The sequence below is a fragment of the Cryptomeria japonica genome, chromosome 3, assembly GCF_030272615.1.
Source record: "Cryptomeria japonica chromosome 3, Sugi_1.0, whole genome shotgun sequence".
In the NCBI taxonomy this organism is placed as follows: domain Eukaryota; kingdom Viridiplantae; phylum Streptophyta; class Pinopsida; order Cupressales; family Cupressaceae; genus Cryptomeria; species Cryptomeria japonica.
Window position 1 is genome coordinate 917,354,486 of NC_081407.1, and position 10,921 is coordinate 917,365,406.

General features: G+C 34.5%; 1 protein-coding gene across 1 annotated transcript; it reads right to left on the bottom strand.

Annotated features, from left to right (window-relative positions):
* Positions 1-5,910: 5,910 nt before the first annotated feature.
* Positions 5,911-7,336, bottom strand: LOC131075014 (glucan endo-1,3-beta-glucosidase). Its single transcript, XM_058011822.2, has 2 exons — positions 7,194-7,336; positions 5,911-7,016 (listed from the first exon to the last, which is right to left on the bottom strand). Exons 1-2 carry the CDS (start codon positions 7,270-7,272, stop codon positions 6,070-6,072), a joined length of 1,026 nt encoding a protein of 341 aa, XP_057867805.2. The 5' UTR covers positions 7,273-7,336; the 3' UTR covers positions 5,911-6,069.
* Positions 7,337-10,921: the final 3,585 nt, after the last annotated feature.

The window sequence follows — 10,921 nt, forward strand, 5'->3', positions numbered from 1 at the left end:
AATTGATGAAAATCAGAGAATAAAGAAAAAATTAAAAATCTTCTCATACAAAAGCAATCTTTTTAAACTTGTAGACAAAATGAAACTCTTTCATCTTAAAATTGAAATTGTAAACAAGATAAATAAGGAGAAACCAAATGGTGAAAGAAGTACTAGCGCGACTTTTGGCTGTAGTTTTACTATGCACATGTCAAATTTGGTTGTTTTTACTGAAAATGGTTTAATACAAGGATTTAAGGACAATTTACAATCTAAAAATTTTTCATAAAAAAAATACTTTTATATAAATTCATAAATATATGAAAGTGGTCATTTGCAATTTTACAAATATCCATAGTGCGAAATAGACTACTATTACTTTTATCAATACAATCTTATTAAAATAATCGTTTTAAAGTACTCTTAACTCTCCATCCAAATATATATTAAGTTATGTTGTTATACATTGGTCTCATGCATATCAAACCAACTATCAAAAATTAAGAAAGCCAAAGAATTGCGGAAATTACCATTTATTGTATATCTTTACAAAAAGAAGTGAAATACATGAACATATTACCTTTTCCAATTTCTTACAATTAGTTTCAGCAACATATGTCCAGTTAAATGTTCCCTCCCTTGTTATTTTTATTATTATTATTTGTATTCTACATTATGTCCAAGTAATATTCACAAGATAAATTTATTGAAACCAGGCTAAAATTATTTACTACTTGATACTAGCTTCCCAAAATGCCTATATTTATCTGTAATTGTATTCAAAATATTTACTAGGAACATGTGAATTTTCACTTTTGGACTCATCTTATCTCAAAATTATCAAAATCAAATTTTCCTTTGTTTAATATAAATTACTTTTATTGTTTCATAGATAGATAAATAGATAGAATTTTCACTTTTGGACTCATCTTATCTTAAAATTATCAAAATCATATTTTCCTCTGTTTAATATAAATTACTTTTATTTTTATTTTTTTGATAAAAGTGGATGAAACCACTGAAATTATATTAAAAATTTTGTTTTTTACATGTGTTTGGTTCAAAGAGCACTGAAGGGAAAGAACCAGTAAGAAAACACTTCAGTATTGCTCAAGAAAACATAGGCCTATTTACCCATTACAAAAGCCCATCGGCTCCCCAAAAACCCTCCCAGTTACATAGCCATCTGCATTAGATATAAAGCAAGCTACCTCAACCAACATATAGAAGAGAACATATCAAAATAGGACCAGTGCCTTCAACCCATAACCATCATGTCTAATCAGCACATGTTTCCACTCCTCTGATTAGAATAAAACTCACAACCAGAAAAGAACCTATGATAAGTGAATCTGCCAATGCAAAAATGGTGAGAAAACATATGCCAATCTAGATAAAAAGAAGAGAGGGATGTTGAAGACCCCAAGGAAGAAGAATAAGACTAAGACATAAGGTAAGCCAAAGCAACAACCAAAGAAATAACAGCAGGATGAGAAACCATCTGGAACACCAAGCTATCTGCAATTTCCCGTTCCTCAAAAATAACCACCAACCACCAATTTTAACAACTAATCTCCAAAGAAAACATAGCATTTTATGTTAATAATAACTAATGCTAAAGAAAGAATGAATACTAGGACTACAAGCCTCTATAAATATAAATAGAAGAACAAACATAAAAAATATGATTAGCCCTCTGAACCATGAAAAGGAAGCTCACAAGAAAATGAGCAGAAAATATAGGATCTCAGCAGATGATGAATAACCAATGATGAAGCATAATCATGTAGAAGATACACAACCTCCTCGCACATCACCCCCAATCATAAAATGAGCAGCTCACAAAAAAATATGAACAAACATGATATCGGGTGACTATGAAATGATGAGGCCAGCGCAACCAATCCTTAGTGATGACCCAAACCACCGCTGAACAACCACCATTCCCACACCACAAAACCGAATGAGTTAATGATTGCCAAATAATGCAAAAAATCAAACACCATAGAAGCCATTATTACCAGACACAATGCCTCAGAGAATTTAAGACACACCATCATATGAGCCCGAGTCACCCACTAATCCAAAGCATAAAACAATAACATATAGAACCCAGACCCAACCCATAAACAATCGATCAAAACATACTTTGGATATAGTAGAATTAACCCCAATCACCAAATAGTAAATAAGCCCGAGGCACAAAACAAATGCAAAAACATAAGGTATCGGCCAAGAAAAAGTAGTCACTTCATCCTCCATGTTCAATAAGGAGATACTACCAAATATACCCACAACAAGGATGTTTCCATAAGGAAGGACAACATCCTCCCTATAGCCATATGTAAAAGAAAAACCACACCCTGTAGGGAGAAGAAAGAAGACTACAACACAATTCTCTAGAAAGATGAAAGATAGAACACCAGCAAGAGAAGCCACAACATCCTCTAGGCTCCATGAGGAAATTCTTATCGAAAATACCAACAACAAAGATATTGTCATAAGGCAAGAACACCCTCACTACTGATACTTGTGAAAGAAAACTACATCCAGCATAGAAAATGAGGAAGGCTTCCAGGTAAGACCCAATTCCCGCTAAGAGAGAAGCCTAATGCAAGAGGCTAGAATGTCTGAATGAAGAACCTCTAAGAAGTTGGCACCCTCAGCAATAGCCCTATTGGCCAAGAAATCCACAATGACATTGATCTCTGTATAACAATGAGAGATGGAGAAGGTGTAAAAACACTCCAATTGCACAAGAATGTGCTCTCACAAATACTTTAAATGCCAAGAGATACATTTTTTGCCAACAACCACTTGAAAAACCAACATTGAGTCGCCTTCAATAACAATGTCTTTAATATTCAAAGAGATAGTGAGATCAAGACCAAAGGATAATGCCTGAAATTCGCCTACATTATTAGAACCCTAACCAATATATTTTCCCACAGCTTTGATAATCTTAGAAGAATGATTAAAAATGACCACTACAATACCAGAGCTTCTCGAATTTCCCTTAGAAGCCCCATCAAAATTGAGCTTGAAGGCAAACTGGGGGGCAGGACTCCATTTGGCCATCCTACGCTTAACACGAGAAGATAAGCCAGCTGATATAGCCCCATGAGAAGGCATTAGACGAAGAGAGCCCCATTTCCAAGTGACTGAATTATCGCAATGAGAAAAAGACCTCAGGTGATCTAAATTTTTATGGATGTAAGAAAGCACCACCTCAGAAATGGAGGATTGAACCTTGCCAAGAACTTCATCAAGTGTAACAGATTTATGTTTAAAAATCCTAGAATTCCTTTCTACCCAAAGATTTCAGACCTCAAGAGACGGTGCCACAATCCAAAGAGATGAATAAAAAGAAGACGAGTACAAGGGCCAGGCCATGAAGTGCGACAACAGATTAGGGCTAAGAGAAGAAGACCAACCAAGCATCCCAAAAATCCAATACCAACATTCATGATCAAAAGGGTAGAGCAGGAAAATATGATCCATGGTTTCCATACAATAGCCATAGAAAACACAAGGGAATACCATTGTAATCCCAAGTCTGTCTAACCTCATCCCAGTGAGAACTTTATCCTGGACTGCCAACCAAGCAAAAGACCCTGCTTTAGGAAGACAAGCCAGATGCAAAAATAGTTTAGTAGGCCAGGAGAGGGAGGTCGAGGAGCCTGAGACAAAGAATTATACCCTTCTTTTACTGAATAAGCACCTGAGGCACTCTTAGTCCAAACCAAGGTATCCTCCTTATCTTGAAATACAAGAGGTCTTTTTTGAAGTTCTGCCATAAAAGCAAGTCTAAGATCGTTATCAATGGGCAAGGGAGGAATATCCTTCCATTTAGCTACTAGATATGGACCAGTAGAAACAATATCAAAATAGTCTTTAACAAAAGCCCCCCAAAGAGCTGATAAAATACCAAGCAAAGGGGACCAATCCCGAATAGCTGAAAGATTAGGATGCCCATTCTAGACTTCATCCCAAAGCTAGGCCTTTTTCCCATTATGAACAACCCAATAAAGGTGTGGTAAAATAACCATCCTGCAAGAAACTAGAAAGTTCCAAAATGCAGAACCCTTTGGGAGAGATGTAGCCATAAAAATCCTCTCTCTAGAAGCTCCCCTTAAATACTTACAAAGCATAATGGAAGCCCATTTTCAAAGGGTCTGCATATAACTTCCACACTAGTTTAGCCCCCAAGGCCTTATTCTGAGCTACTAAATCATGAATACCCACACCTCCCAGTTCTTTAGGACGATGGATTTTATCCCATGCAAGAAGAAGAATCTTCTTTCTAGCCCCCACCTTGTCATTCCAAAAGGACCTATGGGAAATCTTAATGTCCATGAGAACTTTAGGGAGAGCCTTCAAAATAGACAACAAATATGTAGGGATGGCATTCAAAACTGATTTAATTAAAAGAATCTTACCAGCCATTGTAAGCCACTTATGATTCTAGGAAGATATTCTGGAAGTGATCGCGTGAACAACTTTATCCCAAAAGGAGGTATTTTCTGAGCCCAAAAAAAAAGGAATGCCTAGATACTTGCAAGGAAAGGTCCCTACTTGAAAGCCCCAAAATTGAATGAGTCTATTTCTAACTAGAGGAGAGACATTCAAAAAGAAAACCTTAGACTTCTAGTTATTAACCTTCTAACTAGAAAATGCAACATAATCAAAAATAATTTTTTTTATAACTCTAGCTTCCCTTAAAGAGGTAGCCCCAAACAGAAGCGTATCATCAACAAACAAGCAATGGGATTGTGAAGAAAGAAGGCCATCAATTTTGATTCTTGACCATAAACCAGATGTTGTAGCATTAGAAATGGCCCTACTTAACACCTCAGCCAAAAGAATAAACAAAAAAGGGAAGAGAGGATCCCCTTGTTTAATTCCCTAGGAGGAAGCAAAGAACCCCGAAAGAGAGCCATTGATCAACACTGAGAATGGGTAGAAGATATGCATGAAAACACCCATTTAACCCAACAACGTGAAAACCCAAGGTGATTCAAGACATCAACAAGGGACTGCCAGTTGACATGATCATAAGCCTTAAGCATGTCTAGTTTAAGAATCATGGCTGGAACCTTTTGTTGCAATATGGAGTGCAAAATTTCATGAGCTACAATCACACCTTCATAGATTTCCCTACCAGGCACAAAGCCATCCTGCTCCATGTAAACTAATCGAGGAAGGAGCCTAGAAAGCCTAACAGAAATTGCCTTAGTAAAAATATTATATAAAGTAGTACACAGGGCAATAGGACGAAACTTCAAAATTATCTCAATCATATTTTCCTTTGTTTTATATAAATTACTTTTATTGTTTCATAGATAGATAGATAGATATAATTTTTTTTTTTAATTTATAAATATTATATAAAATTATTTAAGTTTCTATTATATATAAGTTTAAAAAAAAAAAAGTAATATAATTATAGAAGTTCACACAATAAGAAAGGGATGAGCTTCAGCCAAGAATCATTGGTCTTGAAGCCATGCATCAAGATGGAAGCATAGGGAGTTTTGTCAGATATTGTAACTGAAATTGCTCTAATAGACATGATATAAATTACTATCAGCTTAATCATTGCACCTCATTTAGATGCAAGTGCTAATTATTAAATCTACTTTATATCTTGTACAATCGATCCTCTAATTATTTAGACCTACTTGAACCAGAAAAAAAAAATTCACTATTAGTATAACATTTATACATATTTTAGCATATTAATTTATTCATTTATTCATTTACTTTTATAATAATGTTATACATATTTCAGCATATTAATTTATTCATTTACTTTTATAATAAATAAATTTGTAGAAGATTTAATAGTGTTTACTTTAGTTCCTTTACATTATGAAAGTGTTTGATTGATGCTCTAACGCCATTGAACTTACGTCAAGTAAGAAATACAGGTATTGATAACATTTATTGAAAGATTTATTGTTCTCACTGACGACAATGGCGACAGGACAAACCCTATTTTATCATAGGTTATACGCTACAGCGTGGAGTGTAACGACGACTTTATTTATGGCCAGAAGACCTATACCTTAAAGATATGGAGGTTCCTCATCAAGGTGAGAAGTTCACTGGGTATACAGGACTTTTATTGGTGTCAAACAAACCAAAATGGCGCTCGTCCTCATCCCCACCCTTTTGATTCTCATTGAACAGTGCAAAAATATATGTCTCAATTGTGTTTCCAGGCCTTTTTGGTGTTCCGTCAGTGGACAAAACATGCTTGACGAGATTGTTGTTGTATGTCTGGGCATTCTCCACAGTAGCCACACTAGTGCCTGCAGAAGGCCACCCACTTTCAGTTATCACAATTGGAATATTGGACTGTCCTAGCTTTTCCATAGCAGATATAAAAGAGTCGACAATAGCGTCGAACAAGTTCTTATACATTAGATTGCCATCGGTCACCACAGTGGTTGTCGATCTAAACAGAGCATAGTCTGCAGAAATTGAGCCTCCGGAGTCTCTGAAAATGAAGTATGGATAGACGTGGGCCATGAAAGGGGAGCCGTTATCTGACAGAAACTTCAGTATACCGCTCATATCTGGGACAAAAGTTTCCTGAGAAGGAGGAGAGTTGGAGAGCACCGACTGTGAGTGTGGTGTGGAGACCTTCATCTTGTCCTGCAGATTGGCGCTACGCACAGCCGTCTGGATGTTGTTCATCGCGGGCAGGAGATACTGAACGAGTCCCGAATTTGCGTAAACCTCGTTTCCTACCGCAATGTATTTGATGTTGACAGAAGAGGAAAATGGAACAATGTTGTCGTTGACCCATCCGTTTGCTGCAGCCTGGTCACCTGCAATCTTCTCAAGCTCGGTGTTGCCAACTCCCACAATCACTTCGATTCCAGAATTCTGAAGAGCCTGCAGCGTGTCCCGATTTGCTTCGTAAATTCTCACCTTCCCTATGTTGTTCGACTTCAGCAGATTCACCACATCACCGTTAGAAGGCAAACTGTCAGAGAGCATTCCGTAGCATACTCCTATCGTCTCACCAGCTGCCCAATAGAAAAGGAAAAGGATTTAATCTAACTGCGAATATTGTAAAGTGATACGTAAAGAGAGATTTTTAATTTGGAAAAATAATAAATTTTGGAAGATTTTGAACAGATCATTTCCTAAAATATACCCTAACTATACAAAAATTATAGTAAAGATACTAGAATGCGTCTCACCTGCGTGGGTGATGCAGAATGCAATGACAATTGAAAGAGCCAAAGCATAGCATTTCTTATTTCCATGTGGGGATGCCATGCTTATTTGCAATACTCTGCAAACACTGAACGTCCTACGATATGTAATGTTTACAAACGACCATATGTATTTATAGAGGGCAAACGTAATGACGAAGTTTGTGAAGTCAGTCTTCGCCGTGGGAAGGCCGGAAATTGACCGAAATCACGGGAAAACCCGACTAATTCTTTTATCAGATTTCTACACAAACAAAACTAGAGTCATATTCTTGCTTAGACTTTATTACACACGTTTCCAGACTTCTTCAATACGCAAAGAAGGTCATCAAAGATATGTTCAACTATAATCCGGAAGCCTCCGTAGATGTGACTCGAAACGTTGGTTGTTATGAAGATGTGTCAAATTTCGCCTCCGTGCTTGTCCTCTTGTTATATTATATCTGTTTTGGTGTTCATATTCTGTAAGGACTTTAAGAGTCCGATTTCATTTTGCATACCAGAAGAGTAATGGATCAAAACAATTCATCAAGAAATTTTATCTCTTGCGCCGGCTGTCAACATAGTGGATCCTATAACGTTCATCCATTCCAGCATGGCAGAGACTATTTCACCTCCAGTTATACACTTCCCAGAATAAAACAAACGCTAGAATTTGTTGTGGGGAAACAACTCCATTTCCACATTGCTTAATCTAATGAATAACAAATTAGATTGTTCTTGAAGTCTCGTGCTGTAGTCGCCAAATAGGGTAGCTGAGTCCTTAGTTTTGACTTTTAAAAGTATATTCTTGATTTCAAGAGACATATTTATTACTTTCGAATAAATTTGTAGGTACAGACTTAGTTTTGACATAGCCAATTTTATGGTAGACTTAATTACTCTTTCATTCATCTTTTAGCATTAAAATCTAGATTTTTTTTTAGGTTAGTACATTCTTATGGAGATTATCTAAGACTTTGACGTATTAGAGAATATTTATTGTTAATATTTATATTAAAAATAAATTATAAAATAATATGTTTGTTTGGTATCGTTAGTTATTTCATTTAAATATGTAAAGTTGGTCTATTAGAAATTCAAGCAAGGGTAAATTAACCCTCAAATTTTGGTAGCTAAAGAATTTTTAAACTCTACAACTCATTATACACATTCAAACAATGAAAATTAATTCAAGTTATTCCAAAAGGTATACATTTTTCTAGATTATAATCGAGTCAATGTAAAAAGTGATTAATTTATAGAGTTTCGGACCTTTATCGTGGTCAACATAAAAAATCTAAAGCATTGATGAATCATATTCTAACCCATGCCATTATCATTCTCCATCACTATATTACTAGCTTAGTATTGCATTAAATTTATTTGGTTTTGAAATTTGATTTTAATAATTTTAATTATTGACCTTTATTTAATTTATCTATTAATTGCTTTCTAGATTGAACGATTATAATATTTACCTATATTTTCATTGTTTCAATGCATTTTTCCTACATAGGAGAAGATCAAATGGGGTGGAATCTTTTCCTTATGAAAAATGGGACATTGTGTGCTTAAGCCACCAAAAAAGGATCCAAAAACAAAAAGAAGCAATCCTTCCAAAAGAAAACCCAAAAATTGAATCCAAATTTATTCATCTAAAACATAAACATCCTCTTTTTCAATCTCCCCAATCTATTTGGGTCCCTATGTCTCACAATATTGATTCATTTTAGGACATTATGTCTTAAAATCATGTATTTCATCCCCTCCATCAATTCTTAATTTTTAAATCTTGAAATTTCCTATTCCAATTTTCCCATAAGGATTCTCAAATATAAATCCACTTTTAATCTAGAGATCCAATATCCAACATGGTGTGCATCAATGTTAATCTAACAAAATTTTATCATAATGTTATCTCATCTTTCCATCCATAGCTCTTAAAAGGACCTATCCATTATAGCCATCTATCAAGAATCCCTTCTAATTTATCCAAAAAATTAATCTTCCACCCATCATCTATTTACTAAATTTTCTTTAACATCATCTACCATCTTAAATGAGTAAAAATATAATATTACTAAAGTAGGGATACTATTCATGTAAATGCACAATTGATTCCTTCCCCAATCCCTTATCTGCTATTTTCAAACCAATTTATCATCTACCCATATCATTCTCATCATCTTCCTCCATCCTTATCCACCTTCCTACAAAGGAATAAAATTCAACAATAAGGAAATAGTAAGAGCAAAATTACATTCATAATTGAAAACCACGTTTTGTGGTCCTTTGAGAAATTATCTTGATGAAAATCGTGAATAAATGTGTTTTGTGTAAATCCCCTATCCACTTGTACTCCACATATGGGAAGAAACATCTATCATCATTTAGTGTCATAAATTGTATACCTTAACAATTTCAAACTTATTTTGATGCTTACTTTAATGTTATTTCTCCTAGATAATTTTAAACTCATTCAAGCCACATGCTACCATATAATTTCACCAATGAGCCTAAAATTTTATCATTGTCAAACAAAAAAATCCAATTTAAGTCCTACGGTTAGGACCCTAATAGATGGAACCTATTTTGGAGACATTCCTTTGGGTGGACTAGGGCACCCTATTGCCTAGTCCCACCAAAAGATATTAAAATTTCATATTTTATGTGGGTCATCCTTCATCATTTGTGATCCGGTCTTGATATTTGCATTTGATCTTTATTTATTGAGCTATACATGAAATAAACCTAATGATCTCTATATAAAGAATTTCTTATATTCTTCATAAAGATATTATAATTCCATTCAAATATAGAACAATCAAATGTTTTATAATTATATCATTGCACTAGCAATTGCAAGACTTCAAGGAACATTGGATCTATCTTTTATGTAGAACTCTGTGAGAGAATTTGATACCTAATATAATATTGGCATTTCAATGTTCATCATTATTTAACGTCTATCCTTATGAGGGTATGCACTCTATCACTCATCATTGTTGTTGTAGAGGTGGGAATGCCATTATAAGGTTTGACTTATGAAAGCCCATATTCAACACAACCATTTTCCCTCTTCTCTATGTGTGTATGTTTATATATGACTAAAAAATAATTTCAAGTGGATAGGGAAGACAATGAGAAACATCATGGATTTAAAACAGACAAAGAATATTGGACAAGTTAGAATGTCCAAAAAGCAGGACACATTGTTGTGGCAACATCTATAATTTGTACCTAACTGTACTATCTATAAATATTTATAATTCCACAAATATAAGTATTATTAGGTTCAAATAGAGACATACTGATCTTAAATAACAGGTCTATACCACAAAAATGAGGCATTTTTTTAATCAATTAGAGTATGCTTTACTACATATCAATTAATGATAATCAAAACCATGATCAAATAATATTATTTTTAACCCTCAGATGAAGGAAAGTCATCTTGTGAGAAAATAATTTCTATATTTGTCACATGCATATAATCAAACAATATTTCTACATCATTTGGCCTAATAGAAGGCAAGATAATTGTCTTCTTTAGAGCTTCTTGGAGCATCCCATGATATGTATGAAAAGTTTAAATGAATTCCCAAAGGAAGATCTTAGACAGAGTATCATGATTCTACACAACAAGATCATGCTCCTAACCAACATGTTGAGAAAGACAAGAAGGTAGAGGAAGGAAGGATTGAGGAGGAATAAAATTAGGAATAGTTAAT